At 37.4% G+C, this 18,489-nt stretch overlaps 1 protein-coding gene across 1 annotated transcript in view; it reads left to right on the top strand.

Moving 5' to 3' along the window:
• The window catches only part of TLK1 (tousled-like kinase 1), a 234,667-nt gene that overhangs the window by 139,811 nt on the left and 76,367 nt on the right, over nt 1-18,489 (top strand). The window contains exon 3 of the mRNA XM_010843803.1: nt 5,708-5,779. Within this exon, the coding sequence (XP_010842105.1) occupies nt 5,708-5,779 (72 nt within the window). The remainder of the gene's footprint in view (nt 1-5,707; nt 5,780-18,489) is intronic.

Genomic DNA, 18,489 nt, shown 5'->3' with positions numbered 1-18,489 from the left:
GTTTATTGTGATCCACATAGTCAAAGGCTTTGGCATAGTCAATAAAGCAGAAATAGATGTTTTCTGGAACCCTCTTGCTTTTTCAATGATCCAGCGGATGTTGGCAATTTGATCTCTGGTTCCTCTGCCTTTTCTAAAATCAGTTTGAACATCTGGAAGTTTATGGTTCACGTATTGCTGAAGCCTGGCTTGGAGAATTTTGAGCATTACTTTACTAGCGTGTGAGATGAGTGATAGTTTTATTTTTGTATGAAGTTTTTTTTTCTGCTTCCTGGGTTGTCTTTTGCCTGTGGGCTTAAAAAAATTTTTTTTGTTTATATTCTTCCGATATCTGGTGATATGGGGCCTTCTTCATATCTGTACATTAGGCACTGGAACACTTACTGGAAGTGTTGTTTGAGTAGGCAGGATTTACTTCAGTAGGATGAGTTGACTGGGTCCTTCTTCTGAGAGATTTTTGATTCTTGGTGTCTGTAAGTCTTGTCTCTTAAACCATGGTTTGTTTTCCTAGAGAGAAATTCTGTAATCTTCAGCCTGAAGAGTTTAAGTTTGGCTGCCGCCTTTCTAGTTTAGCACAGAAAGGTGCCGAGTGTCTTCATGTAGTGTGTAGCTGTGCACCCAAGGCCTCTCTTTCCTCATCTGCGCCTTACGTGTCTCAGTACAGAGTTCCCCTGGCTTCCATTTCCAGAGATGAAGTCTGACCTCCAGTACCAATTGTGACAAGCTAGCTGTCAGTCATATCCTTTTTTGTTCTCATGAATGTAATATGTGTTCTTTCCCTGGCTGCTTTCAAGATTTTATTTATTTTTAATTGTAAGGTTTTTTTTTGAAGTATAAGTGATGTTTAAGATTACATTCAGATTAGATCACATGTATACAATATAATGATTCCATATTTGTGTATGTTGCAAAGTGATCACCACAGTCTAGTTAACATCACCATACATGGTTACAATTGTTTTCCTTGTGATGAGGATTTTTAAGATGTACTTTCTCAGCAACTTTCAAATATGCAAATATAATATTATTAACTATTGTTGCCATGCTGTACATTATATCCCCAAGACTTATTTATTTTATAACTGGAAGTTTGTACTTTTTGACCCCATTTATCCATTTCTCCCCCATCCCCCACTTGTCTCTGGAAACCACCAATCTCTTCTCTATATCTTTGAGCTTGGGCTTTTAAATTTTTATTGTTTTTTTAAGATTCCACACAAAAGTGAGATCAGAGGGTATTTGTCTTTATCTGACATATTTCCCTTAGCATAGTGTCTTCAGGTTCTATGTTGCCACAAATGGAAAGATTTCCCTTTTTCTTAATGGCTGAATAGTGTTCTTATATACATATATATACATACACACACCACATTTTCCTTACCCACTCATCAATTGATAGACACTTAGGTTGCTTCCATGTCTTGTCTGTTGTAAACAATGCTACAGTGAACATTGAGGTGCAGATATAATTTTGAGTTACTGTTTTTATTTTCTTCAGATAAACATGCAGAAATGGAATTCCTGAAACATATGGTAGTTCTTGGCAAGGATATGGAGGCTTTCCAGGTGGATCAGTGGTAAAAAAAAATCTGCATGCTAATACAGGAGATGTGGGTTCTATCTCTGGGTCAGGAAGATCCCCTAGAGGAGGAAATGGCAACCCACTTGAATATTTCTCCCTGGAGAATCTCATGGACAGAGAAGCCTGGTAGGCTACTCTGGGGTCACAAAGAGTCGGACATGACTGAGTGTGCACACATGCGTGTGGTAGTTCTGTGCTTTTTTGAGGATACCCCACAGTGTTTTCCCTAGTGGCTGCACCAGTTTACATTCCAACCAGCAGTGTAGGAGAGTTCTCGTCTCCCCATCCTCACCAGCACTTGTTATTTCTTGTCTTTTTGATGATGGCCACCCTAATAGGTATGAGGTAATACCTCATTGTGGTAAGATTTTTTTACTTTGGTTTTCAGCAGTTTGACTGTGATATAGCTATATATGATTTTTCTTTGTACTTATCTTGCTTGGGATCATCAGTGTGTAAATTTATGTCTCACCAATGTTTAGAATTTTCTGCCTATTTCTTAAAAAAAATTTTTTTTGTCCTTTTCTCTCCTTCTGTGACTCCAAATTCATGTGTTAGACTACTTAATAGTGTCTAGCAGATAACTGCTTTTCAGTATTTTTCTCTGTTTCTTAGTTGGACTAATTTTTGATCTGTCTTCAATACTTTATCCATTATCTGTTAAACCCATACTGTGAATTTTTATTTTAGAAAGTGAATTTTTCAGTTTGGTATTTCCATTTGGCTCTTTATGACATTTTTATTTCTCTGCTGAAATTTCCAACTTGTTCATTTAGTTACAAGTTTATTTTCCCTTCTTGCCTTGAGCGTATTTACAGGTGGCTGCTTTAAGATCTTTGCTAATTTTAATATCTGGGTTGCCTTGTGGTTGTTCTCTATTGATTGTCTTTTCTCTTGAGTATGGGTCTCATTTTCTTGTTTCTTCATATGCTAAGAAATTTTGTATTATATCCTGCATACTGTAATGATACATTGTAGTAACTCTGGGATTTAGTGTGTTTTTATGGAGAGTGTTAGTATTTGGTATTTGCAAGCAGTTAATTTGGCTGAACTGAAATCTAACTGTGCCTCCCTGAAGAGGATGGCAGATCTTACCGGATGCTTAGAATCTGTTCCACTCTTGCATAGGTCAGTGACCAGCCAGAAATATGGGTACAGTTCTTTGTGGTTCTCTCTCTCTTTGTGGTTCTTTATTTTCCAGTATGTATCTTCTCACTTTCCATTACTGTGGCAGCTTCAAACTCCCAATTTTCAAGCCAGTAAGACTGTATCTTTTGATTCAAATTTCAGCTGCTCTGTGCAGCTCAATCTAGGGGCCTTCTCTCAGGCAAAAGCTGTAGAAATAGGAAACCCATCCAATTCTGTTTTTTCCTTCCAAATATTGTCTTCTAACCAGATTCTGCCTGTTTTTGATTGCTCAAGTGCCTTTAGGTAGTTGTTTTATATACTTTTTTTCTGGAATTTATTGTTATCTGTGTGAATGTTGTTCTGATAAGAGATATTGGGTTATTACTCATGGCAGGGTCTGTGGGGTGTGTATTTTTTTTGAAAGGTAAAAATCTCATGTTTTTAAAATAATTTAATTAATTTATGTATTTATTTCCTCCTTTCTGTATCTCACACACAGCAGTCTCAACAATGTGTGTACTATCACAATGACCACAGAGATTATTGAAAATAGTGTAAAAATTTGCTTGTGCTTTCCATGAATTTCCATACCATAGTTTTCAAAACATTTTGTATCCATTTAGCCATTAAATTTTATACTCTATTCCATGTACTTCTTATCTAATCTGTGTCAGCAAGAATGTTACTGCTTGCCATCATGGGAGCAGTGTTTCCCAATTTTTGGCATTTTGATAAGTTTATCTGTGTCTTCCATGTGATGAGAAATCAATTTTACCAAACATAAGATACTTTATTCATAGTTTTTTCCTTGAATAGCTGAAATATGTTGCTCGGTTTTCTTCCGACAAAAGTAAAGTGTTGCCTTTGGAAAATCAGATATTGGCCTTCTGGCTGAATTCTTAAGTGTACGTGGCGCTCCTTCAGTCAGTAGTTTCAGATTTTGGTTTCTGTTTTCAAAAAAGTTTTTTCAAATTACAGTCTTTACTAATTTGTTCTCTTGTAGTGATGTTTTTTAAAGACTTCTGTTACTGGAATGTTGGATCCTTATTACTTTATTAAGTGATTGCTTTCTCTCACCCTTTTAATCTCTTCAGTTCATTTGATTCCAAAACTGTTCCTCCTTTTTACCTTCTTGTTCTTTTAAAGCATTATCTGTTGTATGTATTTTCTCTTGGGTTCATTCAGGTTTAATCTTTATTTTTGGAAAAAAAAAAAAAAAATTTTTTTTTTTCAATTTCTGATACTTTCCTGAATTCCATTACCTTCTTAGTTTTTTGACATCTGATTTGTGTTATTATTTCATGTCTTGAGTCATTTTTCTAGCTCATTTTGAAATGGTTGGTTATAAATTCATCTATTTAGTGGGTGTATTTTCCTGGTATGCTTTTATTATCAGGATGTAATTCTGTGTCTTTTGCTTTTTTCCCCCTTATAATTTCATGTGATTGATCTACATCATTTTCTTGCTTTGGTTTAGGGTGGCATTTCTTACAGAGCTCCCTCTGCTGTTGTTTTTGGGAACTCTTCAGAAGTGTGGCATTTGCTTTCTAAGATTTCTAAGGCTTTGCTCTCTTCCCACTGTTCTTATTTCTTTATATTCATTATGCTTAATGTGCTCAATTCCGATTGCATGCTCAGTAGTGTATGCTCATTGGGACACTGTTAGTGAGAGGTCAGTTTACCATAGAGGCTAACTGCTCCAGCTTTAGACTTCAAGTAGATGCAGAAATCCTTCCAGTTATAGCTATTTGGGGAGTCTCTCTTCTCAGATGTGTCAGACACTCTGTTTCCTTCTGCTTCTTCTCATACAGTGCAGGTTCTGTTGGTGATTTGTTCCCATGTACTATTTTAGGGAGATTTATGGAGATTCCTTGTCACCTGGTTTTGTTGTAAACATAGGTTTGGGGGTTTAGGGATGCTCAGAAACATTGTCACTGGTTCCATTGCCCTGAATCTTTCTAATTTATCACTCTTTAATTTCTGTTTATGGTGTTGCCTGTTTCTAATTTGATAATCCTGTCTTAATTAGATTATAAATTCCTCTAAATAGTGCTTGAATCTTAGTTCAAGTACTGTTTTGTGTTAAAAATAGCCTTTACAGCATAGCCCTGGACATATATGTAATATGTCCTATCAGTCATCAATTGGAAATTTGTCAGTCTAGCGTAATTATAGGCTAATTTGCAACCTCGTAATGGTAGGATTAATAGTTACTCTTACAGATTGAAGGGAAACATAGAGCTATCAGCTGGCCGACCTGTCCAGGAAGTTCATTCATATGTCCTCTTTGGCATATATGCTCTAGTCTGGTCTAAACATTCCTGCAAGACATCGATCTAATGTATTAATATTTCCAAAAAGGCCACAAAATAATAAGCATCATAGAAACATATAGTAACATAGAAAATGTTATTTGACAGAGATAGCTCATTACTGTCACAGTCCAAAATATTGTAAAAGAAATTTAGAAACTCTTCAGTGAAGCAGTTAACATGGTCAAATTAATAAAAGATTCTTTTGAAAGACTAATCCCAAACAAAGAGAAACTGAAGATTGACCAGTTTGTTTATATGAAGAGGCAAAGGGGTGAGGATGAGATATGATAGAATTTGCTAAGATTGTGGTGGGAATTAAGGAACACAAATAATACTTTTAGTTAAAGGAAGCATTAGATTAGTTTTTATTGGGAAGTAATTTTAAGGCTCTTTTTATCCTAATAACATCTCACTTCTTTTGCTCCTGAATCTGATAATCTAAAAAATCAGCTAAGAAGTCAGTTCCTGAAACACGATAGAACTTTATTGATTTAATAAAACATTCTAAGCTATATTGTTATGACGTTGGTGTTTATTTTTTTTTAATGTTTCTTATTTTTACTTCATTTGTCTTCCTTATTTAAAGGAATTAGGTTTTTAATTCTAAAGATAGATTATTTACTTTGTAATATGTTCCATTTAAAATTACTCCTAATTTTTACCTTTAAAAAATCTTTCACAGGCCTCAACAAATAATGAAAGCTCTAATCACAGTTTTGGAAGCTTGGGATCTTTGAGTGACAAAGAATCAGAGGTGAGTAACTTCATTTTAAATATGTTGCTATTGAAGGAAAAGTTGGAATCACCTTTTTTAAAATTAATTTTTTTCCTCCTTTAATACTTGTGCTAAATGTTAATCTTTGTTTTTTATAGGAGCATTTTATTCTGTTTTAGAAGCATAACATTAGACTGAAGACTATTTGACATTAGAAAGAAAATGTAATTTCTTTGGTTATGTAGATGAACTTTTATATTAATGGTATAGATGTTCTTCAGTTGCTAGCCATTCATGATTCTAAGAGATGAACGTGATTTTTGTAATACGTTGTTTTTCACCGTTTTCTACTATTTCTTGTTATACTTCCCTCTTAGTTTGGTCCTGAGTAAAGGTTTGTTTACTTTTTGAGATACAGATACACGTTTTTTGTTTTCTTTTTGAAATTTCTTGTGGGATTTCATGCTATTGGTTTTCACTTTACATGGTTAAAAATATCTGAAAAATTCCTTCCTTTCCCACCCACTTACTCTTCCCACTAAGAAAATACATGGAATTTTATAAGTAGGTATTTGGATCCATGGTATAGTTCACGTTGAGCATGATGTTCTTGATGGCATTTTAAAAAATATTTAGACAGGAGGTTCTTTGAGTATTAGCATTCATTTGTTGATGCTACAACTTCACTTTTTGCAAATAAAAGTCTGTAATACTTCTTCTCAGACTACAGAGTTCTGTCACTTACTTTTCAACATTTGTGTGTGTGTGTGTATGTATATTTCCCCTGTCAGTGTTAACTTATTTCTGTTTGACCCATTTTAGTCTTTTTTCTGCTTGGTTTAGTGTAGATTTATCACATGATAATAATACCAGTAGGTCATTAGCACACTCTTAGCCATTTAGTGTGGTGTTCAGTGGAAGGAGAATATTAGCAGCGGCATCTTTTTAAGCCCTGTTGTATTGAAAGCATCTAGGAATCTCTAGGTAGACAGTTTTGTGGAGTTCTGTGCAGGCACCCTGACACTCCAAAGGAGTGTGGCATAGGGCTCTCACTCATCAGGCTTTCCCTTCCACAGAGACAACTGGCAGGCAGCTGAAAGGACTGTGCAAGTGACGGGACTTTATCTGCAGTAGGTTCCCTTGAGGTAAGCGTTAGTAGCCCCTGTAGCACCAGATTATCACAGTTTAGCTTTTTTTTTTTTCCAAATTAATACACACTGAGTCCTGAAGAATTGTAGGTTTAGATCTTGTCAAAGTACATTTTTTCAAAAACCATATCAAGAATGTTTCTTGGATTTTGGAACATTTCTTGATATTTCCACAGGTTTGGGTCTATGTAGTAATTTCACATGTCTCCTCTTTCATAGGGTTTTATGTTATGAAGGATAATAAAATAATTTTAGATATTTCTCTTTTATGTTCACTAAACCTGGTGTTTTTGATAGATTTTTCTTTTTTTTTTTAATAGAAAAACAGGAAAAGTTAGATCACCTGTAATGGTTATATATTTATGTCTTCCTTTTAGGTACCCATATTCCCAAATAAGTTGTAGATGCAATATTTGAATTCTTCCAAAAGAATCAGTTTGAAAGAAAATAACCAAAGAATTCTAAGGCTCACTTTTGGCTATATTTTTATGTTAAAAAAAGTTTTTAAGACCTTAATGGTATTTGCACTGAAATACAATTTGGTTAACCGTTGGATGTACTTGGCTTTCTTTTGACATTTGGGGTCACAGTAGAAAATTTTCAAAATCTTTTGGCTCTTGCTGCTTTGTGTTCAGCATCTGGAATTTTTACAAAATAATGGTTAAGTGGCATAATATTTTGGAAATGACTACAGATTATATGTTTTCCTTAAAATTTGAAGAAGGAAATTTGGGGGCAGGGGTTTGTCTTTTAAGAAGTGATTTGTCTGGAAGACTTTGTTTCACTATGAGATGGCTCAATTAATGATTTCCCTTGGGGTGATACTTCATATACATCACAGAACAGATTCTCATAGGTCATGAAGTAAAGTTGTTGAGAGCAAAGAGCTACAGGATAGAAGTACTTCTTTTTTCCCCAGTACACGTAATAGTAAAGTTTATGTAGTATTCCATTGTCTGCTGATGTCATTTTATTCTTTTGGTAATCCATCCCCTGAACCATAACATTTTTTATTTTTTAAGGTAATAGTTTTTGTTTTTATAGACAGCAGTAGAAGGTTTATTAATTTTTTAAATAGCATTCTCTACCATCCACCCCTACCTCACCCTGATCTCCATTCTCTTAGCTTTTCTTCCTGCTATTTATTTCCACATTATAATATAAATATTATGCATATCTTGCATTTTTGGTTCATTGATTGGGCATTTTACTTCCTTTTAGTATTTATGAAGATTTTAGCCTACTAATAATATCCCCCTGGTTTCTAACCTCTTCCCAGTACTGTTTTTCAGACACTAAGAACCTCTTGTTTTCATCTATCCTTTTACTATTAAAAGTGAAAAACATCTGATATTCACTGTTAGGTTGATTACTTCAGCTGAAATTTTCATTGTAGTTTATATGTGAATCACTTCATGCATGAGCTTGCCTTTTATTTCTAAATGTAAAATTGTAAAACAAAAAGGGTTGTCTTTTAATGAAATTGTCCAGTCTTGGATGAAAGAAATTGCATCAGTCTTGTTTTGCTTTATTTTACATCACTCTGGGGCTGTTCAGCAGACTCTAAAAATGTAGTTTCAGTAAGCATTTATTACATATCTGTTATCTTCTAACCTCTATGTCTAAGCACAGAGAATATAAAAATGAGTAGGACACAGTTCTTGCTTTCACATGAGATCAGTGTCTAGTAGGACAAGCAGTTCCATAACCAGTGTGGGCTGTGCTACAACAGATGCAAGCACGAGGTACTATGGGAGGAAAGAGCAAGAAACCTCTAATTCCATCTGCCTGCAGGGGAGAGGTAGGGAAAGAGGAAAGAGAGGTCTTCCCTCAAAGAAGAGATGATAGTTGAGTCCTGAGGAAAGCCTGTGGGCTCATCTTAGAGGACAAGGACAAAGAATGAGAAGAAAGCAGGCAGCGGTACTAGGGTGTGCTTTTGCGTGGAAGTATGGCACGTGGCAGGCTGCAGTCCATGGGCTCGCAGAGTCGGACATGACTGGGCGATTGAACGACAGCATGGTTTTGTTCAAGATGTAGGGCCGTGATTATCAGTCCTAACTGTCCTTTAGCTCATCTGAGGAGCCTGGGGGAAAAAACAAAAACAAGCTGCCTAGGTGATTGACCTGGTTTTCCGACTTCTTATGTAGAGAAGATAATGCAAAAATGCTGAAAGATAGGCAAAGTCAGAGTTTGAGTGCCCTTATATTTCATTTCTAGAAGATGACAAGAAGGGAAACAAGACAAGTAGAGATGAAGAAGGCTCCTTAAGGGGGCAGTGAATAGGATGAAATGAGAGGACAATGAAACCCAAGTTGGGAAGATCATTTAGTTAAGGAATGCTGTTGCCTTTACAAAACTCCAGGCTTAACCAGAGAGAAAATTTCAAGTGGGAGTTCTAATTACAGTGCTCTCAAGTTTGTGTTTTGGACTCTGCCTTCTTCGGATTCTCTCAACTATTGATACTATAACCACCCAGGCCCATGCTGCTCAGACTTTAATGTGCAAGTGAATTACCAAGGGTTCTTACAGATCTGGAGTGGGTGTTTGCATTTCTAACAAGCTCTCAGATTCCACTAGATTTTAAAAGTAGGTTTTGATGACTGAATGCGGGTAGAGAAGGAGAGGGAGGAACCTCAGATTATTTATAGGTAGTTAGCCTGGAAAATCCCATGGACAAAGGAGCCTGGTGGGCTGCAGTCCATGGGGTTGCTGAGGGTTGGACACGACTGAGCGACTTCACTTTCACTTTTCACTTTCATGCATTTTAGAAGGAAATGGCAACCCACTCCAGTGTTCTTGCCTGGAGAATCCCAGGGACTGGGGAGCCTGGTGGGCTGCCATCTCTGGGGTCGCACAGAGTCAGACACGACTGAAGTGATTTAGCATCAGCAGCAGCAGCCTCAGATGAATGATAATGTCTTTGAGTGAGATAGACAACACAGAAGGAAGATGAATGGGTTAGCATAAAAGGTAACACATTAGATTCTGGACAGTGCTGAGTTTGAATACCTGTGAAATGGCCAAAGCAGAGGAAGCTATCTGGAGCTCCAGAAGGAGGTTAGATTGAAGATGAAGACTTAGTGGGTTTTGGCACACAATAGTGCAAAGACATTATTTGCCTTTTTTATAGTATCGCTAAAACATATTTGGCTTGTAAATTTTCATTTCATCATGAGTTTACAGTGAAAATTTCCAAAGGCTGTAGGATTTGTGATGACATCATTACTGATGATTTATTGATTGTGTACTTGTGTGTTCTGGTGTTTTTAGTTTTAACTACTAAAATGTTAAAACGATAGTTATATCCCACATAAACAAAGACTCTTTGGGGTCCTCAACAATTTTTAAGTTTGTAGACAGGTTTTGAGACCCAGAAGTTTAAAAACCGCTTTTAAAGATGAACTCATAGTGTATGTAATGCTAGGAAATGTGAGCAGGCAAGATGGGTGTGCTGGAGAAAGAGTAGGAGAAGGTAAAGGGGTGGATACAAGAGGAGCCAGCGGAGAAGGAGAATAACAAGGAGGATTAAATGCCATGAAAGTCAACTAAGATAACAACTAAAAAGTGACTAAGAATTTGTCACTTAGGCTTAGTGTTAGTAGCCTAATGAGAGCAAGATGCCAGATAGTAGTTGATTAAGGAACAATTGGACAGTGAGCAAATATTGACTGCTCTTGTAAGAACCTTGACTGTGAAGAAAGGGAGGTGGTATCCAGAGTCTTAACAGACTTGACTTATTATGTGCTAGGGAGAGGATCATAGCAGACCTTTGATGGGACAGGGACAAGCAAAGTGCTGAAGAGAGAGGAGGAACTAAAGTAAACTTTGCCCAGAGGTGGTATGAAGTTACAGACTCGGTGGACAGGGTTAGTTGTGGATAGGACTGACTAGGAACAATCTTTCCTCTGATCAGTGAACTTCCATACCTGATAACCTTTCTCTTTCTTCAGAATGAAAATAGAGAATATCAACTGAAGGAGAGAATCTTGAGTGGATTGTGGGTGTGAGGAGAATAATAAAAAAAAATTTATGGGAGAGACAAGGAAGGAGCTTACAGGGGAGAGGAGTCACTCACCTTATTTAAGTGTCTTAGGATACCTGAAGGAATTAGAGACATGGTCTGTGTGCCTTACCTCCTGGCAGATAATTATTATTTCTGGCAGAAAGTACAGATTATTTTATGAGGATTAGATAAGGAGCCCATGTTTCCTTTTATCAGTGTTTTCCACCCATTTGCCATTCTCCTTGCAGGATCCTTTTGTCTCCTTTTATACAACTTCTTTATAACCTGAATCATAGTTGAACAGTTTAAAATACATACTATCCTTTTCTAGAACTAAACTTTTTTCTCCCCTTCCTTCTGGGTAATTATCAGTTCTTTTACCATGTATCCACTGGCATTGAATTATTGTTTATTTTTTGATCCAAGTGCATTTGGGGGGATATTTGATTTATTTAGGATTAAGGATTTTTAAGTTACAGATACACAGAAGCTGGAACAGTTGTTGCATCTAAACATTTAAACTTTGGTGCACTTTCAGAATTGTAATGATTGTAATGAGAGAGGAATATGGTATAGATACATTGCCTTGATTGTCTTCAGAGAAGTGTCAACAACCTCCGATATGTAGATGATACCACTCTAGTGACAGAAAGCGAAGAGGAACTAATGTTGATTAATGAAAGCCATTTTATGAAAGAAGATCTAATTAACTTTCTCATTTGAATTTAATTTCTAGAAATAGTCATAATATTTAAATCCAAATTTTCCCCCTCCTTATTTGAAATGAAGTTACAGTGTTGAAGACACTTCAAAGCATTAATGCTTAGTTTTATTCTTTTCTAAAAATAATTTTTAAAGGGCCACGTTGTGTGTGTTCTTACTTTCATATTTTGGAGGAAGTAGAAATCAAGAACACTAGGGAGTCGGAACTAAAACAACCTTACTTGGCTTTGCTGCTGCTGCTGCTGCTAAGTCGCTTCAGTCATGTCCGACTCTGTGCGACCTCATAGACAGCAGCCCACCAGGCTCCCCCATCCCTGGGATTCTCCAGGCAAGAACACTGGAGTGGGTTGCCATTTCCTTCTCCAATGCATGAAAGTGAAAAGTGAAAGTGAAGTCACTCAGTCATGTCCGACTCTTAGCGACCCCGTGGACTGCAGCTTCCCAGGCTCCTCCGCCCATGGGATTTTCCAGGCAAGAGTACTGGAGTGGGGTGCCACTTGGCTTTAGGGGTGCATTATTTTCATGTTTAGAACAAGTCATATTATTTATATAGTTCTTTAATAGTTTTTTAATTTAAAAATCTCCTTTTTCGTATTAAATTATGCATAGACATATATGAATTGATTAAATGGTATGATTGATTAAATATATAAATTGATTCCCTGGTATTTGTGAATTGCCTGGATTAGGAGAGCATTTTCTGTTTTTACCTTTGTTTTAATGTACATCCCCATCTCTACGTTTTTATATTTCCTTTTGTCCTCTACATATTCTTTAGCTGAAATGTTTCCTCCATGAACACTTAGTGACCTTAGATTGATTGGAAGTTATGATTTTATTTGAAAGTAGAGGTAATACTTGGAGAAGGAAATGGCAACCCACTCCAGTGTTCTTGCCTGGATAATTCCATGGACGGAGAAGCCTGGTAGGCTGCAGTCCATGGAGTCACTGAGAGTCGGACACAACTGAGCGACTTCACTTTCACTTTTCACTTTCATGCATTGGAGAAGGAAATGGCAACCCATTCCAGTGTTCTTGCCTGGAGAATCCCAGGGACGGGGGAGCCTGGTGGGCTGCCGTCTATGGGGTCGCACAGAGTCGGACATGACTGAAGTGACATAGCAGTTAGCAGTTTATTTAGAAAACAAACAGCTGTTAAAGGTCCCCCCACCCCTTTTTTTTAGTGTTTTCCCTTTTTTAAAAAAGTACATTTTTAGTGGGGGTGGGTGATTTTTAGAGCAAGAAAATTCTAAGCTGATAAATGAAAACAATATTTGAAGAGAAAAATTCCAGGTCACTTTAACAATGAAGACATACTTTAAAGTGGACTCTGGTATAGCACTTAAGCATCATAGAGGCATAGTAAGTATTTGTTGAATAAATAAATTTGATAACAGCCTTTAGTTGTCACATAATACACAAGCAGTTTTTGTGTCAACATATAATTCTAATGTATTCATCAAACCAAGGTTTCTAAACATTATTGACTTTGGGGGCCAGATAATTCTTGGGGTGGGGAGAGAGTTGTCATGTGTAACATAGGATACTTAGCAGCATCTCTACATGATACATTAGATATCTGTAGCCCATCCCCCGGCCCCCACCCCGAGTCGTGGCAACCGAAAATGTCTCTGGATGTTGCCACGTATCCTTTGGGGTAGAGGCAAATGTCCTCTGGTTGGGAACCACCCCATTAATGAAGGAGGGAAAATAAAGTTTTAGCATGTTACATGTGGAGCTAGATGACATTTCTGTTTAAGTTTCACCTCTCTTCTGTGAAAACAGAAGCCCAGAGAGGTTAATTTGCTACATATAGTAAGTTAATAGTTAAAATTCTCCAGCGTCTTATTTGAAAGTGAAGCTTTCAACTATTGTTCTGTGCTCTCTCTGTATAACTAAAGTGGTATATTACTTATAAGTTAATCACCCTAGTTAGTCTTTTGAAAAAGAGTGGTATTCTTTTTTGGAAATACTTAGTTTTAAGATGATTTATCATATTCATCAAATTTGCCAATCCAGGATATGCCTGGACTGACAGAACTTCACAAATGTTTTTTTTCTGACAAATATGTTTTCACACTTAAGTACATTCAGCACCAGTTGACAATACTGAGAAATTTGGTTTTAGTATCTTATACAGGCATACCTCAAAGATACTGCCGGTTTAGTTCCATACCACCACAGTAAAGCAAATACCAAAATAAAGCGAGTCACATGAAGTTTTTGGTTTCACAGTATGTATAAAAGTTATATTTATACCATAATCTGTTAAGTGTGCAGTAGCCTTATATCTGAAAAAGCAGTGTACATGCTTTAGTTTTTAAATACCACTTAAAAAATGCTCACCATCTTTTAAGCCTTCAGCAAGTCGTAATCTTTTTGCTGGTGGAGTGTCTTGCTTCAATACTGATGAGTCAGGGTGATGGTTGCTGGAAGGAGGCTCTGGCCATTTCTAAAACAACAATGATGTTTGCACATTAATTGACTCTTCTTTTTGCCATTGATTTCTCTGTAGTAGTAATGCTACTCAGTTCTGTCCAACTCTTTAGAACTCCATGAACTGTAACCTACCAGACTCCTTTGTCCATGGGATTTTCCAGGCAAGAATACTGGAGGGGGTTGCCATTTCCTGCTCAAGGAGATCTTCCCAACTCAGGGATCAAACCCACATGTGCATCTCTTGCATTGGCAGGTGGATTCTTTATCACTGAGCATGAAATTTTATCATGAGATTGCAGCAGTTCAGTCACATCTTTAGGCTCCATTTCTACTTTTAGTTATCTTGCTGTCCATCACATCTGTGGTTACTTCCTCCACTGAAGCTTTAACCCCCTCAAAGTCATCCATGAGGGTTGAAATCTATCTCTTCCACATTCCTGTTAATATTTTGACCTTTTCCCATGAATCCCAGATGTTCTTAATAGCTCTAGAATAGTGAATCCTTTCCAGAAAGTTTTCAGTTTACTTTGCCTAGATCTATCGAAGGAATTTTATGGCAGCTGTATTTTATGTGCTCAGGCGCTCAGTTGTGTCTGACTCTTTGTAACTCCATGGGCTGTAGCTCGCCAGGCTCCTCTGCCCATGGAATTTTCCAGGCAGGAATACTGGAGTGGAATGCCATTTCCTTTTCCAGGGGATCTTCACAACCCACGGATCGAACCCACATCTTTTTCGTCTCCTGCATCGGCAGGCAGGTTATCACTGGTGCCATCTGGGAAGGCCACAGGTGGCTTATAGCCTTACAAAATATATTTCTTAGATAATAAAACTTGTAAGTTGAAATTACTCCTTGACCTGTGGGCTGTAGAATGGATGTTTTGTTGGCAAGAATGAAAACAACATTAATCTTGAACATCTCCATCAGAGCTCTTGGATGATCAGGTACATTGTCAGTGAGCAGTAATATTTTGAAAGGAATCGCTTTGTTTCTGAGCACTGGGACTCAACAGGGGGCTTAAAATATTTAGTAAACCATGTTGTAAACAGATGTGTGATCATCCAGGTTTTGTTGTCCGTTTATAGAGCACAGGCAGAGTCGTAGTATTAGTTGTTCAGTCGATAAGTCATAGCTGACTCTGCGACCCCATGGATTGAAGCACGCCAGGCTTCCCTGTCCTTCACAGGTTTGCTCAAACTCATATCCATTGAGTTGGTGATGCCATCCAACCATCTAATCCTCTGTCACCCTCTTCTGTTGACCTGAGTTTTTTCCAGCATCAGGATCTTTTCCACTGAGTTGATTTTTCATATCAGGTGGCCAAAGAATTAGAGCTTTAGCTTCAGCATCATCCTTCCAATAAATATTCAGACAGAATACAGGCAGAGTAGATTTAGTAATAATTCTTAAGGGTCCTAGGATTTTCGGAATGGTAAATGAGCATTGGCTGTAACTTCAAGTCACCAATTGTAAAAGCCCCTAACAAGTGAGTCAGCCTGTCTTTTGAAGCTTTGAACCCAGGCACTGACTTCTCTCGAGCTACGAAAGTCCTAGGTGGCATCTTCTTCCAATAGAAGATTGATTTGTTTACATTGACCTGTTGTTTACTGTTGCCACTTTCAGTAATTATCTCAGCTGGTCTGTTGGATGACTCATTGCAGCCTCTACATCAGTACTTGCTGTTTCACCTTGTACTTTCATTGTTAAGGAAACAGCTTTTTTCCATAAACCTCATGGACCAACCTCTACGTCTTCACACTTCTACTCTTACTCATCTCTCTCAGCCTTCATAGAGTTGCTCTGGATTAGTCTTTGGCTTAAGGGGATGTTGTAACTGGTTTTATCTTCTGTCCAGACCACTCAAATGTTTTCCATATCCCCAGTAAGGGTGTTTTGCTTTCTTACAGTTTGTGTGTTTACTGTAGTAGTACTTTTAATTTCCTTCAAGAACTTTTTCTTTGCATTTACAGCCTGACTAACTGGCTCAGGAGGCCTAGCTTTCAGCTTGTCCCTTAGCTTTCAGCATACCTTCCTCACTAGGCTATATCCTTTCTAGCTTTTGGTGAAAGTCAGAGATGTAGAACTCTTCCTTTCATTTGGACTCTCAGAGGCCATTGTAGGGTTACTAGTTGGCCTAATCTCAGTATTGTGGTGTCTTAGAGAATAGAGAAGGCAGTGGCACCCCACTCCAGTACTCTTGCCTGGAAAATCCCATGGATGGAGGAGCCTGGTAGGCTGCAGTCCATGGGGTCGCTAAGAGTTGGACATGACTGAGCGACTTCCCTTTCACGTTTCACTTTCATGCATTGGAGAAGGAAATGGCAACCCACTCCAGTGTTCTTGCCTGGAGAATCCCAGGGACAGGGGAGCTTGGTGGGCTGCCGTCTATGGGGTCGCACAGAGTCGGACATGACTGAAGTGACTTAGCAGCAGTAGCAGAGAATAGAGAAGTGCGAGGAGAGGGAGAGAATGGCTGGTCAGTGGAGCAATCAGAAGACACACAACATTTTATCAATTAAGAGCACTGTCATATGGTCACAGTTTGTGCCACCCCAACACAATTACAGTAGTAACATCAAAGATCATGGATCACAGATCACCATAACAAATATAATAATGAAGAAGTTTTAAATATTGTAAGAATTACTAAAATGTGATCCACAGAGAGAAAGTAAGCAAATGCTGTTGGGAAAATGGGATCAAAAGACTTGCTAGATCAAGATTGCCAGAAACCTTCAATTTGTAAAAAATGAAGTGTGCAGTAAAGCAGAGCTCAATAAAATGAGCTATGCTTGTACTGTAGTACAATTTTTAAAGTATTGGATGTGTTTTTATGTCAGGAGAACATAGTATTTTACTAATTTTCTTTAAGAATAATTCTCATTTTCTAAAATAACTGAGTAACCATAACAACCCCTTGGACTTCTCATATCCTAATGAAGTTTCTGCTGTATGTCACAATTTTGGTCTGTAATTTTTAATGGAAGAGTATATAAAGAATAACAACTAATTTTAGAGATTCTCTAAAGTGGAATGTGCAGGAAATACATGCTGTATTATTGTATATTAGATTGACTATTGCTAATCCTGATGATGTATTAGCATCACTTGTGGAGCTTTTAAAAACATACAGATTTCTTTGATATCCTTTAATAGATGTTTAAATTTGGGATGGGGATGCCAGCATGAGCTTTAAATAACAGCTTTGTGATTATGAAATATAGTCAACATTGAGAATTGGTGCTAATAGATAAATTATAGAACAATTTCTTTTAAAAAATAGACTAAAAGAAAAGGATTTTTTTTTTTCTGGTTATAGTGCAGTAGTACTGCTAGACAGAAAATAATAACAATGAAATACCACTTTTAAAAGGTCAGGTAGTTAACTTTCTGAATTTAGTATTTATAATAGTATTTTGTATTATAATAATAGTATTTGTAACAGGCATTCTCAAAATGTCAACATTCTCAGACTACAGTATCTTGAAGATTTGCTTTTCCTCCCATAGTATTTGCTCCCTGTGGCTGTTTTATCCAGATTGTATGATTTAAAAACTACTTTTCAGATCATATGAACAGAGGAGAAGGTCCAACTTGATTCTAATTTTATGGTTTATAGTATTTAGTAAATAAAGCCTTAAGTCAAACAGAAAGCCAGAAGAGAAAATGCCAAGAAATAGTTATGCCATGTGAATGATAAGAAAATGGCAAACAAAACTGTACTTTATCAGTATCAAAGATGTAATATGTTCCTTTTAAGCAAATGTGAATATAAATTAAAATAGGTCCAGGTAATAGGAGCGTAAGAAGTATTCAGTTCAGTTCAGTTTAGTCGCTCAGTCTTGTCTGACTCTTTGCGACCCCATGAATCGCAGCACGCCAGGCCTCCCTGTCCATCACCAACTCCCGGAGCTTACCCAGACTCACGTCCATCGAGTCAGTGATGCCATCAAGCCATCTCATCTTCTGTCGTCCCCTTCTCCTTCTGCCCCCAATCCCTCCCAGCTTCAGAGTCTTTTCCAATGAGTCAACTCTTCGCATGAGGTGGCCAAAGTCCTGGAGTTTCAGCTTTAGCATCCTTCCTTCCAAAGAAATCCTAGGGCTGATCTCCTTCAGAATGGACTGGTTAGATCTCCTTGCAGTCCAAGGGACTCTCAAGAGTCTTCTCCAACACCACAGTTCAAAGGCATCAATTCTTCGGCGCTCAGCCTTCTTCACAGTCCAACTCTCACATGCATACATGACCACAGGAAAAACCATAGCCTTGACTAGACGGACCTTTGTTGGCAAAGTAATGTCTCTGCTTTTGAATATGCTATCTAGGTTGGTCATAACTTTCCTTCCAAGGAGTAAGCATCTTTTAATTTCATGGCTGCAGTCACCATCTGCAGTCATTTTGGAGCCCCCAAAAATAAAGTCTGACACTGTTTCCACTGTT

Source organism: Bison bison, unplaced genomic scaffold (assembly GCF_000754665.1).
Source record: "Bison bison bison isolate TAMUID 2011002044 unplaced genomic scaffold, Bison_UMD1.0 scf7180017864190, whole genome shotgun sequence".
Taxonomy (NCBI): domain Eukaryota; kingdom Metazoa; phylum Chordata; class Mammalia; order Artiodactyla; family Bovidae; genus Bison; species Bison bison.
The sequence above is the reverse complement of the archived record's forward strand: the minus strand, read 5'-3'. Positions and strand labels throughout refer to the sequence as shown.